Source organism: Scyliorhinus torazame, chromosome 2 (assembly GCF_047496885.1).
Source record: "Scyliorhinus torazame isolate Kashiwa2021f chromosome 2, sScyTor2.1, whole genome shotgun sequence".
Taxonomy (NCBI): domain Eukaryota; kingdom Metazoa; phylum Chordata; class Chondrichthyes; order Carcharhiniformes; family Scyliorhinidae; genus Scyliorhinus; species Scyliorhinus torazame.
This window is the reverse complement of record NC_092708.1, coordinates 160,970,549-160,994,405: the sequence shown is the minus strand read 5'-3', so window position 1 is coordinate 160,994,405 and position 23,857 is coordinate 160,970,549. Positions and strand designations below refer to the sequence as shown.

The 23,857-nt window shown below is 53.5% G+C and overlaps 1 protein-coding gene across 1 annotated transcript in view; it reads left to right on the top strand.

Moving 5' to 3' along the window:
• LOC140393012 (protein boule-like) overlaps positions 1-23,857 on the top strand; it is a 285,413-nt gene that overhangs the window by 192,801 nt on the left and 68,755 nt on the right. Inside the window, exon 10 of the mRNA XM_072478936.1 lies at positions 12,766-12,864. Coding sequence (XP_072335037.1) covers positions 12,766-12,864 — 99 coding nt within the window. The remainder of the gene's footprint in view (positions 1-12,765; positions 12,865-23,857) is intronic.

The window sequence follows — 23,857 nt, the reverse complement described above, 5'->3', positions numbered from 1 at the left end:
GAATAGGATGGGAATAGAAGGATACGGACCCAGGAAGTGTAGAAGATTGTAGTTTAGTCGGGCAGTATGGTCGGCACGGGCTTGGAGGGCCGAAGGGCCTGTTCCTGTGCTGTACATTTCTTTGTTCTTTGTTATACTGCGAGGCCTGGATAGAGTGGACGTGGAGAGGATGTTTCCACTTGTAGGAAAACCTAGAACCAGAGGACACCATCTCAGACTAAAGGGACTGTCCTTTAAAACAGAGATGAGGAGGGATTTCTTCAGCCAGAGGGTGGTGAATCTGTGGAACTCTGCCTCAGAAGGCTGTGGTGGCCAAATCACTGAGTGTCTTTAAGACAGAGATAGATAGGTTATTGATTAATAAAGGGATCAGGGGTTATGGGGATGAGAAAATATCAGCCATGATTGAATGGCGGAGCATACTTGATGGGCCGAGTGGCCTAATTCTGCTCCTATGTCTTATGGTCTTATATAATTGCACTTCCTCCCCAATATTTAAATTTGTGTACAGCTATCGGGATAAACCTTAATCCACAATGCTTTGTGCTTGTGAGCTAGTTTCACTGTGTCTCCAATTCATTCTCTATGTGCAGGTGAATGTTTGGGCTGAATAATATGCTCTGAGAACAGTAGGGTCTGCACCTGTATCGACATGTTACCGGCATGATGGCGTAATGTTCCCAACATCATTACGCTCATTCCAGAGGATGCGGTTGGCACAGTGATGATAAAAATCAGGAGCCCACCTGTGTTCAAATTTAATTAAAGTGGGTATTTAAGCTTGTTAATATGGCAATTGATTGGAGCAATACGTAGTGTCTGCAATAAAACGCTTGCAGAGTGTGTTTTACGCCAGGTGAGTTTCCCATTTTTTATTAGGAAGTTTGCTAGGGTGGAGTTAAAAGGATTCAGCTTAGCAGTTCAGTGCTGTGCACCCCCGTCATCTGTACAGGCTGCCAATCCTCCACCCTCTGACTGGACCAAGCGATAAATGCACACTGACCTCGGTGCTGACACCAATGCCTTTTGCATCATGCAGCCTTGGAGCTCCAGTCAAAATCACGTACCTCCAGCACTCGTGACCCAACCCTGGCACAAGGTTACACATACTGGGGACATACTCACCCTGGCTGATGTCATGAAGTCATTAAGCCTCTTATGGCATTGAGACTGTGCTGCACCAACCCAATGCTACTGACTTCAACAGTGAGCTCCTCCCAGGCTGCATGTGTTTTAGATTGATTTCCCCTCTTTCTGCTGGATGGCTTTAGTTTATCTTGTCGGTTTGAAACAGCACAAATAGGGCCCACAGGGGGGAGTCATTAAATCAAGGGGCTAGTTTGGCTGTTCTCACCTGCCTCTCCTCTCATCCCAATGGCTCGGGCATCTTTGGAGGAAAACTTCTAACAACTAGACAGCTCCCCTATGCTAAGATGTGGAAACTTGTGAATGTTCAAAAAGAAACACAGGGTGTTTCCAACGTGGGTTCAGAGCTGAGATTTTGAGGGCCAGACAGCCCAGATAGGACTGGGAAGGCTCCAGATAGTGGCCTGGGAATCTTCAAGATTCTCGTCATTGGCGACAGTGGTCAGAGGGGAGTAAGGGGATGAGCGCTGGGCTATTCGACTGGGAGAGGCTGCACCTGATCACTGCCAAGCTATACCCTGGGATAAGCGGCTGATCCCCTGGTGGCGTCTTTTCAGTTCCCATTCTCCTCAACACCAGCATCTGGCAAAATCTGGGCATCCCAACTGTGGGTGGCTTCACCTTGAGCTGTTAAACTAGGGGAGGTAGCAGTTGATTCCCCCACCAGCCCACCAAATTCTGGATACATGGGTGATGCCCCAGTGTGCCTTTGGAGTACCCACACACTTTGCCCTTCCCCTGATAAATCAGGCTGTTTGACTGAGGGAAGATGCACATTCAGCTGTTTGAGGTGGGCAGGCTGTACCTTATTACATCCTTCCTTCTGCGCTGTTCGGTACACAGACAACAGCCATCAATGATGCCCTGTGGTTTCTTTGAACACCCCCTCTTCCAGGCTGCCTTCCCCAGAGGCTAATCAACTGGTAGGATACTGCACCTGATTACCCTCCTCCCTTCAGTACCTTAGGGGACACAGACAACATCATGGAGACTGATCCCCTGGGCAGTCTTTGAATTCCCACCCAACCACCTTTCCGCAGGATCTGGAGAGATCTGGACTTTTTGACTCGGGAAGACCGCATCTGGTCTCTGCCCTCTTCTCCCACCTCCGCTTCCCCCACACTCTGGGGTATGTGGACAGTGGCCTGTAGACTGATTCCCAGGAGATGCCTTAATAATGCATCGTGAAATCTCAACTGTACGATTGCAGGAGGCTTGCACTTTGTGCTGTTCAACTGGGGGAGGCTGCACCTGATCCCTCCCCACCCACCAACAACCTGATGCGCATGGACAACGGGTTGGAGGCAGAACCCCTTGAGTCCCGACCACGTTATCCCCCACCCACACCCCCAGGTCTGGTTAATAGATTTGGGCTATTTGACTGAGGGAGGCTACAAACTGCACCTGAACCTTACCCGTGCCCTGGACTAGACAGAGAGCAGTCATCCACACCCTCTCCTCCTGCCATCTGCCCCAGGTCTGCAGGGATTTGTGCTGTTTAACTGCAGGAAGCTGTACCTGATCTGGGTGTCTTGGTACACGAATACAAAAGGCTAGTTTGCAGGTGCATCAAGTAATTAGGAAAGTTAATAGAATGTTATAATTACCCCCCCCCCCCCCCCCCCTTTGTGGGTCTCTCCCACAACACAAAGATATGCAATGTAGGTGGATTGGCCACGCTATATTGCCCTTAATTGGGTCAAATAAATAATTGGGTACTCTAAATTTATATTAAAAAATAAATAAAATAATTTACTACAAGGGGAATTGAAAGTAGGAAGGTTATGCTTCAGTTGTACAAGGCACTAACGAGATCTCATCTGGATTACTGGTGCGATTTAACGTCCGTTTCGTGCTTGAGTGATCGTGCGACGCAGCCGTTCGATTGCAGGAGAGCCCAGAATCAGGAACTGCGTCAGGCGCCAATTGGTTTGCGATCTAACCAGCCCATTGGCGAAATCAGAAACCCACCATGGCCTGTCGAGAAATCAATAATCACTACTTAAAGTCAATCTCCATACAGTTAACGGGAACAATCTCCTATCTAAAGGCTTCCAATGATCTAACCGCCTCCCCAGAAAGTGGTCACGTGGCTGCCGATTAGTACACCTTTCTATAAACGTGAAGCTGGCAGAATGTGGTGGGGTGGGGGGGGTCATCTGTGTTGGTGAGTGGGCCACTGGGCTGTGGGGGGCAGTGTGGGTGCCTCAGCGCCCGTGGGTCCACCATGCCATATCGTGTGTGCCGATAACGGGGGAAACCCCAGCTCCTGCCTATCTGTCCCACTGACTACCCATAACTCCCTTGATTCGTAGAGGCCTTTGGCCGTGCAGCTGAAGGCTTTTGCTAATAGGGAATTGGAAATCATAGTTAAGTGAGCACTTCGCAGCTCCCAAGTGGATTCCTGTGGGAGTTACTGCCTAGGATCCCAACCAGACCGTGAGGCCTGGACATTGTGCCTAAACACTACAGGAATCAACACCACGGACAGAGCAGCGAACATCCGAACACCCAGGGGCTGGCTCCAGCATCTCAATCATTTCCGTGACCAGAGGATGGGTGTGTGCACCAAGAGGGGACCAGCATCAGGTCTAGGTAATGTTATGAATAGGTGTCTGGGTACAGGGTCTGGGGCCCGGTGACCAGGGACCCAGTATGCACCAGCACCCGGTCCAGGTAATATTAAGAGCAGGTGTCTGGGGTACAGGGTCTGGAGTCCGGTGACCAGGTGCCCCTGCTACACCCGGGGATGTGTGGGCAGGGTGTGTTGGATGGCACCCTGCGGGGTGGCAAGGGATATGAGGCAGGGAGGGAGCCATGGGGGACTGAAGGGTCCCAACGTGGAAGACACTGCTGGTCGCCGATCTCACACCCTCTCCAATTCCTTACAGATATTACACGGGATGAACATTTTGGATCCCAAGGAAGCAGCCCTCACGATGCTGCTGGCAGGCCAGGTGGCCAGACTCCGGAAAAGGCAGTGACAGCAGTGTCAACAGGGACTCGAGGCGGCAGTCTATGTGCAGGGCCCCGCCCCACACCCTGAGGACTAGGCCGCCCATCAGGCCAGGGAGGGACCCAGATGGGGAGGCTGGTGATGGGCCACTGTGTACAGCCGTCGCTGCTCTTTTGAACAGCTGACGGACAGAGTGTACCGCAGGAGGCGGCAGGGGATGGTGCGGCACCAGTGCCATGTCCTCACAGACTTGGCACCACGTGGAGGAGAATACCCACTCACGGTGGCCGCCAAGGTCATCACAGCCTTGAATTTCTACGCCTCGGGATCATTCCGGGAACTTGTGCGGCATTGTGCGACAAGCTACAGCCCACCAGTGCATCCGTAAAGTCACGGATGCCTTGTTTGCCCGGCTAACTGTATAAATCTTTACATGAACCAGACCCAATAAGATGCCCGGGCAGTAGGATTCTTCGCCATCGATGGGATGCCCCATGTCCAGGGGGTAATAGATTCCACGCATGTCACCTTGCACACACCAGGTCGTCAGGGAGTACCCTACATCGACAGGAAGGGGTTCCACTCCCTGAATGTCCAGCTCGTGTGCGACCACCATATGAAGATCATTCACGTGTGTGCACGCTTCTCAGGGAGTATGCACAACAGCTGCATCCTGGGACAGTCGGACATCCCCAGCCAAGGACCACTGTAGAATGGCCGCTTGGCTCTTGGGGGATAAGGGGTACCCTCTGAGGACTAGCTAATGACGCCAGTACGGAGGCCAGTGACCAATACGGAGACCCGATATAAGGACGCCCATGTGGCCACCCGGGCTGTCATTGAGCGGTGCATGGGACTCCTCAAGAAGCGGTTCCGATGCCTCGACCACTCTGCAGGACATCCCCCAGAAGTTCACTTACTTCGTGGTGGTCTGCCGTGCTCTCCACAACCTGATAAAGCAGCAGGGTGACATGGTGAAGGGGGAGGAACGTATGACCACCTCCGAAATGGAGCTCGAGGCGCTGGACCAAAAAAAGGCTGGAGGACGAGCCCGGGAAGGATCTGCAGGATGAGGTGGAGGATGGTGCGGCATGCCCAGAGGGACAGAGAGGGGAGGCCCCCATCCTCGCCCACTTCACATAGGATGTGGCTTCGTCCATCACCTCCATCGTTTACCATGTCCTTCGATGTCCCTGGCGGGCGTCCTCTGGGGTTGGAGACTTGCCGGCGGCACATGCCTTGACATGCCACCCAGATCTGGAGGCTGACTCCAAGACGTGCCACTGTCAGCGGGGGGGGGGGGGGGGGGGGGGGTGATCTCAGGGGAGCTGGTGGCCGCCATTGCCACTTCGTAGGGTGGCTCCAGGTTGGCACCCAGCATTTTCTCCTTCCCGGTTGGTGCCCAGTGGACCCTAGAGGTCACCTTGGGACGGAGGGGCAGCTGGAATAAGCCCCGGCTGCCCCTGCGACATCTAGCTTTGCCAGCCCTGACGGCTCCCCGATGTAGTCACCATGGTGTTGACACCCTCGGCAATGCTCCTCACTGACTGTGACCTGCTCTGGCAAGGTCCCCCAGTGAATGGGATGCTTTTATGAGGAAATGTTGGTCAGGTTAGTCATGTATCTACTGGAGTTCAGAAGAGTAAGTGACGACTTGATTGAAACCTGGAGGTGTTTTGACAGGGTGGATGTGGAAAGGATGCTTCCTCTTGTGGGAAAATCCAAATATCGGGGTCTTAAATGAACAATCCCTTATTTTTAATTAACGACAGATGAGGAGAAATTATTTCTCTCAGAGGGGCATGAGTCTTTGGGGCACTCTTCCTCAAAAGGCTGTGGAAGCAGAGTCTTTGAATGTTTTTATGGCAGAGCTAAATAAATTCTTGATAAGGGGGTGAAAGCTTATCGAGGCTGGGTGAGAATGTGGAGTTGATGTTACAATCAGATGTTATTGAATGGTGGAGCAGGCTCAAGGGGCAGTGACCTAATCCTCCTAATTCATACGTTCATATATAAGAATGTCACCTCTGCGCAGTGCTAAACTTTGGACATGTCAGATATTAAACAGATGCACACTTTTCTTAAAGGCTGACAAATTTATCTCCCATACAAAAATGCTGCTGAATTCTGCTCTGTGCAGACATTTGCTGGGAACCCTGATACTGCCCCATGCCAGAGGGCCCGTTAAAGTACTGGCCGTGACACCGTTCCAGGTCACTGTTAACAACCTTGGAGGCTGATGCACGATCAATTACACAAAGACGAGAGTAGGATGTAATCTAGGCTTTATTACACTGAGATGTGTGGCCTCCTACAGCAGCTGACGAAATTGCTGCTGTACTGGGCATATTTATACTCCGCCTACTGGGCAGAGCCAGCAGGCAGGGATCTACCCCCGTACCTGTAGTACAGGGGCCTTACCGTAAAACACCTATATCAACATCCTATATATACAATATATACATCAGTGGTGACTATCACAGAGGCCAGACATCCTGCCCGCCAACACTGATTTGGCAGGAGGCTCACCTTTAGGTTTAAACCTACCCTCTCTGTAAAATTGGATTTAAGTTTTATATGACCAGTTACAGCGGACCCTGAAGTTGAAAGGCCACCCTCCGTGCAGGAACGCAATATTCAGCCCTTTGTCCTTGCCCTTTCTGTATTCATTATATGACTTTTGTGGCCATTTAGCATCAAATATTAGCCCCAACCACAAAAGGCCGACCAGAGTTGGTAGGTTAAAAATTTAGAATGTGTCATCAACCGCCATGTTGGCTGGTGCCACTTATATGTCAGTGAGTTATGTGGTGCACGTGTATCCCATCTTGGAGGTCGGGGGCGGGATTCTCCGAAGCCGCGCCAGTTGGGAGAATCGGCGGTTGCGCCATTATATCGCGCGCCAGCGGTCCGACGCCGTCCCGCCATTCTCCCAACCAACGAGATCAGCTTCGTCGAGTTCGACGCTGCGCCTGCCGGAGAATCGCCCGAGACACTCAGAACAGTAATTCTCCAGACCCCTGCTATTCAGCGACCCGGATGGGCCGAAGTCCCGACGGCGTGACCCCAGGTTACGCTGTCGCCGTTCACACCTGGTAAATAAATTTGTCAGCCAGTCGTGCTGGATGACGATGAGGAGCGAGGAGGTGAGCGGCCCTTGTCCCGGAGTTTTTGCGGATACAGCTGGTGCTGGGGGGTTGGGGAAAGCCTCTCCGAGAACGCTGCCGCCACTCGCGGGGAGGGGGATGCGAAGATGAGGATGTCTGTGTGGAAGGCTGCAGACATGCCCCGGGGGGTGTGGGGGGGGGGGGGGGGGATGAGGAGGATGTCTGCGTGGAAGGCTGCAGGACGGTGTGAACTGACCAGTGGATGGAGACAGTGGCCAGGGGTTAGGCTGACTGCGTGTCTGCAGTCTGCGTGCCACCGGGGCACACAAGTATCCCATGCCACCTGGCTGTCGAGGTGTCAAGCACCTCCGTGTAACATGTCGTTTCTCTTCCCACCCACCCCCCTCTTGCCGATTACCATGTATGCTAACCAGACAGCAATGTTCACCGCAGTGGTTGGAGCAGCTGCACTGCAGTTGGCCATCCGGCAGCGTAGACTGAGACTGCTCAGAGTGGCTGCGGCAACAGCGGCTGCTGCTGCTGAGGAGGTGGCCGCAGAGGGCCCCGTCGCAGCCGCACAGACTGCAGGCGCACACGGCCGGAATGTGCAGAAGGATGCTGAGGGGAACAATCGCCACCAGATCGTCGGGGTTGCACAGGATGCGGGCACTGATCTCGATGGGGCGCAGGGGGAGGAGGAGGAGGAGCAGGTGCTGGTGGTGCCAAGGCGCCACAGGCACCCAGCGAGGCCTAAGGTTTACCGTAACCGCATGCCCTTCGAGGAACTACCGGATAGGGCATGCAGGAGGAGACTACAGTTCAGCAGGGAGACAGTCGCACATATATGCCACCTCATGGTGCACCTCGCACCACGTGGAACGGGAGGAGGACATGCTATCCCGGTGACCGTTTATGCGACCGGTTCTTTCCAGGCGCCGAGCGGGGACCTATCCGGGATCTCACAGGCATCGGTTCACAGGTGCATCCGGACCGTGACCGACGCCCTATACACCATCGCTGACAGGTATATTCAATTTCCCGAGGATCGCGCACAGCAGGAAGCACTGGCATGTGGATTCGCCACCATGGCCGGGATACCGATGGTCCAGGGTGTCATCGATGGTGTGCACGTAGCCATGCGCCCGCATTCAGATAACAGGGAAGTGTTCTTGAACAGGAAGGGCACATACTCGATGAACATTCAGGTGGTCTGCAACTTTCGCATGAGGATCATGCACATGTGCGCACAGTACCCCATGAGTATGCATGACGCCTTCATTCTGGCACAGTCATTCATCCCAACAATGTTCGCGGGGACCCCCCCCCCCCCCCCCCGGCTGAGGGGCTGGTTGCTGGGCGACAGGGGTTACCCATTGAGACCGTGGCTGATGACGCCAATACAAAGGCCACAGACAAACGTGGAGACCATATACAAGGAGGCCCATTCAGCAACCAGGAGTGTGGTGCTTTGGACTGCTGAAAATGTGATTCAGGTGCCTGGACCGCTCTGGAGGGGCCCTGCAGTACCACCCCAACAGGATCGGTCGCATAGGTGTGGTCTGCTGTGCGCTGCACAACATAGCCATGCAGAGGGGTGATGTCCTTGTGGAGGAGGCACAGCGGAGATTCTGCAAACGGGGAGGAGGAGGATGACGAGCATCAGGGTGAGGGGGGCTGCTGGGCCCAGACACGATCTGGGTGCTGGATATGGCCGGGAGGCTGCACGACGGCTCCGTCGACGACAGCGGGCACGCGAGGCTTTGGTCGCCGCACGGTTCACAAACTACGGGGGAGGGATTCGTTGAACACTGGCATTTGCACCGCCATTCGCGCACAGGCACCACCCACCGCACATCCGCACCGCGCACACCCCACCAGTTTCACATCACCTTGCGACTGCGGCACTATGGGATTGTATTACATTGACGATTGTGTAAGTGGGTGATCAGTGCCATGTTGAGTGATGACAACCTGCTCTGCGATGAGCTGTGAGCTTAGAATCATTAGACAATGTCTGACTCTTAGCAGTAGCTGAATACTCCTCCCAGGTGGTCACTGTACGCGTCATGGACACTCCATCACATGCCCATGTGGGGTAGCTGGCGTCGGTGTGCCGAGGACGACGGGGTTTGGGGGGTGGAACACACACCCGGCATCACCGTTGCACCGAATGTAAACCCCAGCGCCACTCGGTCACCCTCACGAGCCCTCTGGCACCGGACAAATTCAGTGTAACAGTGACTTTAATCGTTACATTCATATACAGGTGCCCTAGCCCCTACAACTAAGCTGTGGCCTGCACCCGTGCCAACTTACTACGTGTATAACTTCTTTGCCTACGGGCCCCACCACTACGCCTTGGTATATCCGCAGATGGTACAGCAGGAGTGGAGGCGGACTGCTGAGAATCCTGCCCCTGCGACGTGGCTCCCCGTCGGCACGCGTTTCCTGGGGCGGCCCGGCTTCGATGGGCCAGGCTGCTCGGCGGGCGTGCTGGATGGCGAGGGGCCATCCTGTCCTGCCCGCTGCCCACCAGGTGCACCAGGGACGGTACGGGTGGAGGCAGATTGTTCAGGGACCTCCCTTGCTGGAGTTACAGGGACGGGCCCCAGAACCACCACCTCCCTCGGGGAGCCCGGTTGCCCCCGGACCTCACTGTGGGACGGAGGTGCGGTCGGAGACATGCGCCGTCGCACCACCGACACCTGTCACTGCCAGTCCTGGAGGCCTGCTGCGGTATCGACTAGGGTCTGAGCATTCGCAGCGACGGAGCCCAGGGAGTGCAACATCCCTGTCAGGGACTGTGCAACCTCTACTTGTGAGTGCACGACGCCATCCAGCACGTGCGCCAGGCGGCCGATACTCACAGTGTGGACTTCTGGGACTGGGCCATGGCCTGCTGGGACTGGGCCATGGCCTGCTAGGACAGGGCCATGGTCTGCTGAGACTGGGCCAGACCCCAGAGCGCGCTGGCAATGTTCTGTTCGCCCTGGGAGATGGCTGCCTGTCCTGGCTCAAAGCCCTCTCTTCGTGAGACTCACGGCCATCGGTGTCCTGACTGTCAGTCATGTGTCCCTCGGTGTTGTCTCTGTGCGTCCCCCTCCAGTGTCCCGGTCTGAGAAGATGGCCCACCTGTCCGTCTTCCTTCCACCCTCTGCCGTGCGTCCCTGGGTGCAGGTGATCTTGCGGCTGGGCAGCAGGGTCTTGTCCGAGAAGACCCTGGACGATCGGCCCCTGGCTCTGGGGAACACAATGATGCATGGTTCGTTAGACACGCGGAGTCGGGTGTAAGGTGGTGGAGGGGGCAGTGTGAGGGAGGAGGGGTTAGGGGGTGGAGGGGGGAAGAGGTTAGAGTGTGATGGGGAGGGGTTAGGGGGTGGAGGGGGGAGAGGTTAGAGTGTGATGGGGAGGGGTTAGGGGGTGGAGGGGGCAGTGTGGGGGGGAGGGGGCAGTGTGAGGGGTGGAGTGAGGGGGATAGCCAGGCAGGGGCTGCCTCACTTGCTACTGCGCCTCTGACCTGGCATGGCGCTACCTCCCAGGTGGCGACTCCCCCAGCGAGGTCCAGAGCCCGATGCTCATGTACGGTTAGGTGGTGCAGCACAGGTGATCCCCCTCCGATTCTTGTACGCTCATGGTGGTTGTGAGCGGTCTTATCCTGCGGGTGGGGGTGTGGGGGGGGTGGGGGGTTGGATAAAGCATCACAGTTAGGCGGTAAGCATCAGGACGTCCAGATATAGGGTACATTATTACTGGGTGGGGGGACAGTTGGAGCCACGCCATGGCATCTCTCAAGGGGGGGGGGGGTGTTGCTCATGTGGATCGGGTACAACGTTGTGCCCCAAAAGCCCCCCCCCCTCCCCTGTGTGGTGGGGGGGGGGGGGTTGCGATACGTGGTTGGGGTGTGACCCGGGGGCACTCTCGGGGTACTTACCCTGGCAGCCCTCGTGAGGTCGTGGAGCTTCTTCCTACACTGGTTTGCAGAGCGTTGGGGGGGGGGCCACATCGCTGACCGCGGTGCCAACCTCACGCCAGCCGCGCTTCACACTGCTTGAAGGTTGGCGATGCCCACGCCTTGGGCACAGGCTGGCCCTGCAAACTTCAACTTCATCCAGCAGGGTATCCAAGTCTATGTCGCGGAACCTGGGAGCGACACGTCGGGGCTCAGCCATCGCGTTGTCTTGTGTGCGCGGATCGCGCACTTTAAATGACGGTGCGCGCCATCAGTCGGGCGTCGCACAATGACGACGCTGCTCTGGCGCCACGCCCACCGGGTTTCTCGCAGCCCTGCTGCTGCCCCCTTTTCGGGCCCTGAATCACTCGTGCCCGCGGCTGTTTCGCGCCGTCATGAAATGCGACAGCGTTCACGATGGTGCGGACACTCTGCCGCATTATCGGACAATCCCGCCCCGGATACTTCCTTTTTTATATCAGGCTTCCAATTGCACTTTCGGATTCTGAGTTCTCAGCTGAATTATCTGGAAATGAATTCAAGACAGGTGACCAGCTCCAGCAATTAAGCGCTTTTCTGACTGCTCTTTGGGGTAAATGGAACAGAATTGCTTCCCTTAACCCCTCAATCAAATCTTTGGCCTCCCTTATCCTGATTACAGGTTCTTTGTTGCTGCAAATGGATACGCACTCACCAAACTCTAATTCTAAGTTTGTTTTTCCACACCAATTGCCAAGCTCTGATCATCGACCACCAAGCTCCAAACACTTCCAGCTGTTGGGGGCTCTCCCCCACCCTCTGATTCAAAGGTGAAAGAGCAACCACTGAGTTAAGGCTCTTGCTGGTAGGGTGATACAATACAAATTGCAAAGTTTATGTAGATTGGAACTGAATCATAGAATCTACATTGCAGAAGGAGGCCATTCAGCCCATCGAGTTAGCACTACTTAAGCCCACACCTCCACTCTATCCCAGTAACCCCACCTAATTATTTTTTTTGGACACTAAGGGGCAGTTTATCATGGCCAATCCACCTCTGTGCACGTCTTTGGACTGTGGGAGGAAACTGGGACACCCGGAGGAAACCCACACAGACACGGGGAGAATGTGCAGACTCTGCACAGACAGTGATCCAAGCCAGGGATCGAACCTGGGACCCTGGAACTGAAGCAACAGTGCTAACAACTGTGCTACCGTGCCACCCAATGGCAATTGTGTGCCAGTACTCTCTCCACTCTTCTTTCATCAGATAGTCATTTTTCTGCCACCTCCCATGTAAAAACTTGAGTCAAATTTAGAGTTCCAAATATCTGATAAAGACATAAGTAATAATGTCTTGGGGTCAGGTCATGGTAGTGCTTTCTTGCCTTTAGACAGTAATATTTAAAAATACATTTTCAATTTTTGTCCTGCTTCAACATGTTAGCATGAGTTTTCATTGTTTGGAAATTAGGAGTTTTGTGAATATGCTCAATTTTGTATTGTTACAGAGCCGTCGACTAGGGGCTTTTCACAGTAACTTCATTGAAGCCTACTTGTGACAATAAGCGATTATTATCATTGTGTAGTGGCTAGTATGTACAGTAATATAACTTTTTGCCCCCTAGCCCTATGCTGACCACAGTGTTCAAGCACCATATCACCAGGTTTACACCCAAAGTCCGATGGCAGTAGCAGCTCCTGTGATGCAGCAAGAACAAGTGAAGGTAGGAACACATTCTTCCCCCCCTGATTATTCTGGTTTCTCCCAGGAAATACCCAGCTGTTGGCAAGAAGGGTAACACAATGGCTATTTTGTCTTTTCTCTAATGGTGTCATCCCACACCAAGAAATTGTATTAATGATTTTCAAATGCAACCTATTTAATGTGATAATGGTTAAATCTTGCTGGAATAATGATTCTTGCAGCATGCACCATTAGTGAGACTTTCTTACTCTTCAACGTAGGAAAACTTTGCGCCATAACTTGCCGGACATACAGTACAAATGGCATGAAGATATTTGGGGCCTTCGTGAACGAAGTGGGGTTTAACGCTCAATTAATGTAAATCCCACAGGTACTTGCATAAAGATTGCACTTGCTGCAACTGCAGGAGGCACGCCCACAGGACAAGTAATCGCAGTGCCTGTGATATCACTGGCAGCCACAGTTAGATGCCTGCATCAATAAAAAGAACCATCCATAATATTGTGTAAAGATATGGATGAATGGGGCCACAAGCAAAGCAAAGAGAGCGATGCAGATAAAAGCAGCAAGTGGATGATGATTTGTTCCAGACACATAGTAATGACATCAGTGGCACTAGTTTCCTGGTTCAGTGCGGCAACTGGAGATACTTTGTGGACTTACTGATCCTTGTATGATGCTCTGCAATTTGTTTTGCACAACACTATCTCCTGTCAACATACTGAACCAGGAAGTCCGTGCCACTGATTTCATCATTATGTGCCTGGAGCAGGAAGTTGGTTCCTAGCACATAGGAAGATGGTTGTGGTTGTTGGAGGTCAGTCATCTCAGTCCTGCAGCATCATCACAGGAGTTTCTCAGAGTAGTGCCCCAGGCCCAATCATCTTCAGCTCCATCATCAATGACCTTCCTTGCTTCATCAATGACCTTCCTTGCAACGAAAATGTGGCCACCTTTGCAGATCCGGCGAAGAATCACTGAACCGACTACACAATGACATCAATAAGTTCCATCCCACCATCAGACTCACCATGGACTACTCTCCAAAATCGGTTGTATTCTTGGCACACGCATCTCCATCAAGGACGGTAACCTCAACACTTCGCTTTACCGCAATCCCACAGATAACGTCACAATGCTTCACTTCTCCAGCTTCCACTTCTTTACACATCAAAGAAGCCATCCACTATGGACCTGTGTATATACAGGATCTGCTCAGACGAGGAGGAATGTAACCGACATCTACAGATGCTGCAAGATGCCCTCGTAAGAACGGGGTATGGCACTTGACTCCTCGATCGACAGTTCCAACGGGCCACAGCAAAAAAATGCACCGACCTCCTCAGAAGACAAACATGGGACACAACCGACAGAGTACCCTTCGTCGTCTAGTACTTCCCCGGAGCGAAGAAACTGAGATATCTAATTTGCACCCTTCAATACGTCTCAGTGAAGACAAACATCTTGCCAAATCCATCCCCACACCCCCACTATTTGCCTTAAGACAACCGCGCAACCTCAAACAGACTATTGTTTGTAGCAAACTACCCAGCCTTCAGGAGAACAGTGACTACGACACCACGCAACCCTGCCATGGCAACCTCTGCAGGAAGTGCCAGATCATCGACATGGATACCACCATTACACGTGAGAATACCACCCACCTGGCATACTTGTGCGACTTGTCGTCTACCTCATACGCTGCAGGTAAGGATGTCCCGAGGCGTGGTACATTGGCGAGACCGTGCAGACGCTGCGACAAAGGATGAACGGACATCACGAGACAGTCACCAGGCAGGAATGTTCCCTTCCAGTCGGGGAACACTTCAGCAGTCAAAGGCATTCAGCCTCTGATCTTCGGGTAAGCGTTCTCCAAGGCGGCCTTCATGACGCACGACAACGCAGAATCACCGAGCAGAAACTTATAGCCAAGTTCCGCACGCATGAGTATGGCCTCACCGGGACCTTGAATTCATGTTGCATTACATTCACCCCCCACCATCTGGCAAAATCCTACCAACTGAGACAATTCACACCTCTTTAACTTGTGATTATCCCTCTCTCCAGTCGTACCGCCTGGCCCTGTAAAGACTTAATTGCCTGCAAAGACTCGCATTCAAAGTATCATCTTGCATCATTGACTTTGCCTCTGTGAGTTTGTGGAACATACCTCTTCACTCACCTGATGAAGGAGCAATGCTCCGAAAGCTAGTGACACCAAACAAACCTATTAGATTTTAACCTTGTGTTGTAAGACGTTTTATGCGCCCACCCCAGTCCAACGCCGACATCTCCACCTCATCGAGTTTAAAAAAATGAATTGAGATCTAATGAGGTATATAAGATGATAAACGGTATTGACAAGGTTTACGTAGAGCGGATGCTGCCTCTCTTTTTTTATTTAGAGTACCCAATTTATTTTTTCCAATTAAGGGGCAATTTAGCGTGGCCAATCCACCTAGCCTGCACATCTTTGGGGTGCGGGGGCAAAACCCACACAAACACGGGGAGAATGTGCAAACTCCACACCGACAGTGACCCAGAACCGGGATCGAACCTGGGACCTCGGCGCCATGAGGCAGCAGTGCTAACCCACTGCGCCACCATGCTGCCCTAGATGCTTCCTCTTTTGAGGCAATCACAAGAGATCATAGTTTTAGGATAAGAGGAAACAGATTTAAAACAGGTAAGAAACAACAGACCTAATTTCCTGGCCGCATTGCACTCAAACGAGAGCACAATGTGACCGGAGAATCTCAGGAGAGCTCTCTCATGGGCCTCCCGGCAGCCTCCAATCCTCGCAGGATTCACCCAAGTCCCGTGAGGCGTCTGAGTGAGAATTCTGGCCAAATAGCACACCCGGAAGTAGGTCTTAAACCTACTTAAAACCTACCTATCCAGGATACACCAATATCTCTCGATTCACCAGCCTCCCTAGGAAGGCTGCAGCCAGGCACCGATCAGTGCTGAACCACACAAATATGGACCAGGCGGAGCACCACCCGGAGGATTTCAAAGACCCCTGGGTGGTCAGTGTCAATGCAGGGTGGCTCCCTGGCCATCCTCTGGAATGTGGGCACCCTGGTACTGCCATGCTGACTGGAGCACTACCAGGGTGCCAGCGCAAGAGTATCAGGGTGGCACTGGAAAGGGCCAGGGCCGGAGGGGGGTCATGCCCATGAAAGGAGGGTCGAGGGCGGATTTGAAGGGTGGGGGTGTGCATGACAGTTAAGTAAGGGTCTCTGGGATGTTGGGGATGTGACGGATTGGTTCCTGGAATGGGGGGACTGGGGATGTGACGGATTGGGTTCCTGGAATGGAGGGGCTGCTGCTAGGGGGCTTGGGGGCACTTGAAGAGGGGTGGGGTGCCACCAGGGACCCCAGAGTGCAGTGTCCTCACTTGGTGGGTGTGGGCTAGTGCCCATGTGTGTGCGGGGTGACATTGCCCATGGGTGGGGAATGGGGGGGACCCAGAAGCTCAACTAAAGATCAGGGCACTCTTTCAAAATGATGGACGGATCTCGGAGCTCAGCTCCCTCGTGCCATTAAAAATTTGTAAGTGTGGGTTAAACCAGTGAGAAACTCCCAGGTTCTATAAAAGTGACTAAGAGCACAATTCTCCGGCCTCATTGAGCTCTCATTCAAGCGTAACAAGGCCTGTGAATAGCGGGAGAGGCCAAAAACGAGATCTGCGCCGGGCGCCAAACATTTTGCGATGCAACCGGCCCGCTCCCATAGGCGAAATCAGGTTCTCACCACACCAATTATCACAACTTAAGTCCCATTTCCATACAATAAACGAGAGCAACCCCATATCCAGTGGCCTCCCCAGCAAGTGCTCACGCAGGCGCCAATCAGTACTCCTTTTTAAAAACATGAACCTGGCGGAAGGACTTTTGAGGTGAGCCAAGGAATTGAGTAGCCATCTTTGCTCACAGGCAAAGAGCCCAGGGGTGCTGGGACAGCCTCCCCAGTGCTCTGCTGGGGGTGGGGGACCATCTGCAGGGCTGGGCCGCCATGAGAGGGTGGGGGAGAGGCACTGGGGGGGCAGCCGGGGGTGCAATTCCTCACGGCACCACCGTGCCAACCCCTGGATCCCAACCCCATTCTGGAGGCCCTGCCCATCTGCCCACCGATCGTGGACTCTGGCCGTACGGTTGAAGGCTATTGCTAAGAGGGAATTGGCAATCGTGGTTAAGTGAGCACTTGACACTGCCAAATGGATTCCCCTGGATGGGCAGGCCATGAAGCATGTGGGAGTCATTGCCCAGCATCCCAATCACGCCTTGATGCCCTCTCTGTGCTTGAATACTGCGGGAGGCAACACCAGACACGCAACATCCGAACATCCAAGGGATGGAGCACAGGTCCGGGGACATGTCCACGGCCGGAGGCTGGGTCAGCGCCACGGGGAGGTGGGGTGAGATGCCTGGAGAGATGGGTAAACGGTCGGGGGTCAGCCTGCACTGCGGAAGAAAGTGACAGAGGCATCATAATAGTTGTGCAAAAAAGTGTTTTATGTGCTGTACCGTACCCCCACTCTCAATGGGGCCGCCCCTGCCAATCCCCTCCCCCCGGTGCCCTCAGTGATCCTCAACGTGCCTGGCCCTCCTAGCACTACTACTACGTCTTGGAGTATCCCCAGGATGCACATCAGAGGTGGAGGTAGCCAGCTGCTTACCTCCTATTGTGGCCTTCGATGCCCCTGGCAGGCGTCCTTTGGTGCCGGAGGGCCCTGGCTCACTTGTGGTCTGCACATGCACACCCGTGCCTCCCTGTCCCGTGTGCTGACTGCGAGACATAGCCTCTTCAGATGGGTTGAACTCTTCAGAGGGGTGGAACTCTGGGGAGCTGGTGCCCGCCGTCACCACTCCATGAGATGGGCCCAGTCTGGCATCCAGCACCCCGTCCTCCCAATCGGTGCTCATAGAGCCCTGGGGTTCAACTTGGGAGAGAGGGGCAGCTGGTTTGAGCCCCGGCTGCCCCTGCATCATCCGGCTCTGCCAGCCCTCGTGGTTTCCCATGGTCCGCACCATTGTTTCGATTCCCTCAGCAATGCTCCTCAGTGACTGAGGCATGTTCTGCACTGCCTCAGCCATGCCCTGCACTGCCTCAGCCATGCCCACATGTGGCTGGAACAAGGTCCGTTGCGCCTCATCCATGCCCATCTGAGAGCGGGCCATGTCCCGCAGAACCTCATCAAGGTCAGCCCGGTGCTGGGTGACAGCCCCCACCGAGTCAGACCCTCCGCCATGGCTGTCATTGGCTGCGCAAAGCCTTGGACATCTTCACTCGAGGTGCCGACATCGTGCACCAGGCTCTCCACTGTGGTTGCCACCCGAGCAGTGTTGGCCTCAGTGCCACACATTGCCGGTGCCATCTCCTGTGCCGTAGCCTCCGAGACCCCTCCAAGCAGCTATGGATCTGCTGGAGTGACGCTGACATCTCCCTCTGAATTTCCCTGCTGCACCCTATCGTCTTCATCAGCTTCGGGTAACCCAGTTCCAGAGGCTCAGCATCAGGTTGGGACCCAGCTGGATCCTGGGATCCAGCAAACCTCTGACTGCTCGCTCGACTGGAGGTTCCTGCCTGCACCTGACGTACATCAGCAGCAGTGTGGTGCTCACCAGATTGTGGCCCAGAAACCTCACCGCTAACATTTCCCACCGAGGTGTGTGTATTTGTGCTGGTGTAGGGTGGGTATGACGCGACTATTATGGTGCCACCTCGGATGGGGCTCGGTCGGCTGGAGAACCTGCAGGAGAATGGACATGTGGTCAGTGGGAGGGATGGATCAGTCTGTAAGGCAGTCACTACTCACGTTTGACGGGTCCCCCGAGCAGAGCCCGGTGGTTCCTCACCTGCAGCCTCCGCGGCCATCCTAGTCACCTCCAGAGCCCGCTCCTTGAGGATTCTTGGGCGGAATTCTTTGATAATGGGGCTATGCCCCCACGCCTGCGAGAAAACGGGCGCGAGTCACTCTGGACTTACCGAAACGGGGCCCTGCACCTCCGGCCGGAGGTCCGCGCCTGCGCGCGGCCTGTGGTGGTGGCCCCGCGCAACAGGGCAGACCGGCCCCGACAGTATTGCCCACCTCCCCTCCCCCACAATTGTGCGCGCCCGCCAATCGGTGGCCCCCAATTGCGAGCCTGGCCGTCCTGGAGGCCCCACCCCCCGGAGACTGATCCCCCGCCCCCCACCAGGGCAGCCGCGGACTGAGTCCGCAGCCTCCACTCCAGTGCCTGCCGGGTGGAACCATGAGTGAGCCACGCCGGCGGGAACTCGCCCAGTTGCCGGCGGAGAATCGCCACGGGGGCCTCTTTCAATGGTCTCGACCGGCGCCGCGTCGACCGCGTGCCGGAGAATCGCGGGAATGGCGTCAGACCCAATCGCGGGAATGGCGTCAGACCCAGTCGCGGGTCTGACCCCATTCTCCGCCCAAGCGCGATTGCGGCGCAGAGGCTCGGAGAATCTCGGCCCCTATGTCTGGCACCCGCATCGCCAGTCTGGGCCCTCTCCCGCCGATTGTGGGGGAGCTTTTCCTGAGGAGACACAGAGAGGACATTGTTAGCCACATGCGTAGTTTAGTGGGGGGTGTGAAGGCAGGGTTGGGGGAGAGGAAGGGCTGGCGGTCACTTGGAGGGTTGGGGGGTGGTTGCTCCCTGGGGCGGGGGGCCGATATTGGTGTCTACTCACTCATACTGCCCGGTGTATGTCTTTGACCTTCTTCCTGCACTGCTGGCCAGGCCCTTTGGTCATACTGTTGAAACTAAAGGCTGCCTCCCCCTCATTTCAGACAGCACTGGCCGCCTTGTGGTTCACCCTCCAGGACCCCCGGATGTTGTGTTTGGTCCTTTGTACCTTACGAAGGAATCCACCAAACACTTAGACTTGTCCAAACCAGAATCTTTTATTGAGTCTCCTGCAGCAAGATAGCAATCTGATACAGAGTACGTTATCATGGAGTCTGCTTATAACTCCCCTGTAATCAGAACCTAGCACTGACCATTCACTTGTATGTCTTATTACCCTCTCAATCCTCTTCTCAAGATTGCCAGATGTGTCTCCCCTTCTATGGGAATCACTGGTCACATGGCCTTGGTCTAGAGACCAGACATGGTGTGTCTGCACCGCCACCTGCTTATTGGAGATGGCACACCATCCATCTATGATATAGCCCATAGGCATATCACCATATCGGGGGAATAGGACTTACCTCCTGGACTCCACTGCGTCCAGGAGCCTCTCCAGGTCAGCATCCCCGAATCTTGGGGCTGGTCTCCTTGGCGCCATTATTGCGAGCTGGGAGGGGTTGGCTGAGCAGGTGCAGTTTAAGTGCTGCTCGACCTTGTCAGCGGGGGCTGGCAAACGCGGTCATGACGAATCAGCTGGCGATGCGTTATTTGTGGCGAGATCCCCATGAGACCTTGTTAAGTGGACCATTTAACATTAAATTGTGTTGCCGGTTTTGTGGAGCTGAGCGCCGGGAAGCTTGTGGCAAATCCCGCTCGCTACCACATTTGGAAATTTATCCGGAGAATCGCGTCCGAAGTGTCATTGAATAGCAATGGGGAGCTCGTTGGCAGAGCCAGCGGGAAACTCCCTGAAAACCCCGCCCCAAATGAACTTAGATAATTTTTGGAGAATCATGCCCTACTTCTCTCAAAGGATCATGGGCGGGATTCCCCGACCCCTCGCCGGGGCGGAGAATGGCGTCGTGCCCCCCCCCCCCCCCCCCCGGCGATTCTCCGGCCCACAATGGGCCGAGCGGCCGCCAGTTTTCAGCCAGTCCCGGCAGGTATTTGCCGGCGGGACCTTGGTGCGCGGGCGGCCTCTGGAGGGTGCGGGGGGATCTGGCCCCGAGGGGTGCCCCCACGGTGGCCTGGCCTGCGATCGGGGCCCATTGATCTGCGGGTGGGCTTGTGCCGTGGGGGCACTCTATTATTCCGCACCGGTGGCTGTCGCGGTCCGCCATGGCCGGTGCGGAGACAAAGCCCTCTGCGCAGGCGCTGGGATGACGCCAGCACATGCTGGCGCTCCCACGCATGCGCCGGCCGGCGGAGGCCATTCGGCACCGGTTGGCATGGCGCATACCACTCCGGGGCCGGCCTAGCCCCTGAAGGTTCACGCCACTCCTCGCCGCCGGGACCCCCCGCCCCATGAATCTGGAATCCACTACCCCAGAGTGCGGTGGATGGCGAGACATTAAATAAATTTAAGGAGGAGATGGACAGATTTTTAATTAGTAATGGGCTGAAGGCTTATTGAGAATGGGCAGGAAAGTAGAGTTGAGATGAGATCAGCCATGATCGCATTGAATGGCGGAGCAGGCACGTGGTGTTGAATTGCCTACTCCTGCTCTGAGTTCTTATGTAACTTCAGGGTTGCTTTGTAGGCAATAAAATATTTTTTGAAATGTAGTCACTGTTGTGCCAGGATACCTAGTAGCCAATTTGGGCATAGCACTACAAACAGCAATATGATCATGAAAGGATAATCCTTTTGAGCAAAGGTGATTACTGGAAACCAGTGTAACGGGTCAAATAGCTTTCTGTTTGCTGAAATTCTGACAATTATGTGACTTATGGCATCTTAAAGCTGTGCAGAATCACTCTGCATCAGGCTTTTTCTTTTGGTAGTCTTGAGAGGGTGAATTTATAATTGTATGCTTCCAGTGAGTGACTTGCATTGTTCTGTGTCACATCATGTTTCGGATAAACTCAGTGCATCAGATATTGATGCCCAGTAGGGAACATCTAGTATGAACATCTAACAAGATCTAGTCTGAGACCAAATATATTCTGTGGGGAGAGCACTTATTTCCTAATACAGGGGTTTCCAAACTGGGTATCGCGGGACCCCTCCAGGAGTTCCACAGAAGGTCTGGCCCATATTTCTTTTTGGGGGGGATGCTGAGCGTGGCTGGGGCGACGGGGGCCCAAGAAAAGCCGACGGTGCAGGGGGCCCGAGAGGAGGGTGAGTGGGTTTGTGAGGGTGAGACAGTGGGTGAGGGCATGTGGGTCTAAGTGAGCGGATGGGTGAAATTGTGAGGAAGTGTGTTGAGTGGGTGCCCCATTAAAAATGACAAAAGGTGGTAAGACTTGGAAGTGGTTATTGAATAACAGAACTTTATTATAATAATTAAGCCATAGGAACATCTTTTAAATGTGTTTTTGTATGTTTGTACCTATTGTGCAATAATAATCATTTTGGGGGTTTAAGTTTTCAATAAATTAAGAATGTTGCTCAGTACTCTTGGGAGCTCTAAAGGGTTCTGTGGCTGGAAAAGTTTGGGAAACTGCACCAGTGCATTGAAATGCTAAAAAGTAGTGAGGATTATGTTCTGTCCTTGCAATAATGTTTTGTGCCAGCCTCGTCCATGATTTTCTTTGTAATGGCACTACAATCAAGATACCAGTGTGACTATCTTTATGAAGGTTTTAACTTTTTAACTTTGCACAAGCATTTCAGTCTCCATGCTTTATATACAAAGTACTTTGATCTCATCGTGGAACACGACAGTAAGAAGTTGTATGGTGTCAGATCAGCCCACCTTTTCCTGTGCTGTTTCGCATTCTTTTTTTTCTTGATTATTTTTCCTCTCTGTATACAGCAAATGTCTTTGCTGCTGCTTCCTACACAAAAACAGACTCTATTGTTCATTGCTTTTATTAAAATTTTCCATGTATTCTCATAAATGTCTCCATTCCCTCAGATGCTTTAGTCAATTTAGTTGAATTTTTTTCAGTTTCAAAAATAAGTGCAGTGGGCAATTGGGTGAATAATTTTGGGCAAGTAGTCCTTTTGTAGACAGTTTATATTCAGTCCTTGAACTTAAATGTACTCCATTTTTGAAGTTGATACTTATACTTGATTTTATAATTTTTACAGAGTACCAGGGGTGTCTGACTCCCACAAGTTCTATCTTTGGAAAGCTCCATTCAATAATGTCTCAGACTCATTCTAGAGCTTTCTGAGATTAACTACCACTGAAAAGAAACCACAAACATTTAATCCAATTTCAATTTGAGCATTGCAGGTTCGCCTGAGGATTCAATATGTTATAACCCACACCCCAAACTTGGAACATCACACTCAACATTTGACTAATTGCCCATCTTTTCCCTTCTCCCTTTTGCATTGATTGAATACCATTTCACTGTAATCTATAAGACTTGCAAAAAAGAAGGCCCACAAAGAGCATAGTGCAAGCACAGTACAAGTGGATGACAGCTCAATATTAATGAAATTCTGTGAGACTGCCCTGCACTGAGGCCCAAATAACTATCAATTCTGTTCTTGCCCTGTCATCTATTCAGGTTTGTGAGGAGATTCCTGCCCGCTGCCAAACTATGAACAACAAACTCACGAACCCGGAAGATTCTGTTCTTTGGTCATTTTGGAACCTGCTGTGTACTGAGAGATAGGGGGCGGGATTCTCCGTTTCTCGACGCCGATATCGAATCGACTATCGGGCTCAGAATCCCTGTTTACGACTGAATCGGGGGAAGTGTTTTCAGATGCTCCATCCCCTCCAAAATGGCTTCACCGAGGAGTAACCCGCACCATCCGTGGCTGGGATAGCCTCAGGACGTTACCTAAAGGCCCTTTCCTGATTCTCCGCCCCTGATGGGCCAAGTTCCTGACCACACGGGGCATGTGTGGTCTCAGCAGTCGGGAACCCGGCGTGGCAGACTGTATCCAGTGCACCAAACAGTCGAGCATGAGCCAGGGGTGGCTTTGGCAAGGGCTGGGGGGATTGCTAAGGCATGGCAAGAGGGTGTCCGGGGTGGCTCTACCTGGCAGGTTGGGTCTGCGCACGGCCGGCATCATGTTGTACGGCGCGACCGCTGCAGATCGTCTCCATACGCGGCCATGGACCCGGCAATTCTCCGGCCATTTATTCCGTGAATGCCGTGTGTTTTATGTAGCGCAGCTGCTAGCCCCTCACCGGTTGGAGGGTCGGTGCTGAGGCCTCACCGGTTTTTTGTGTCGTAAAACTAGACACTTCC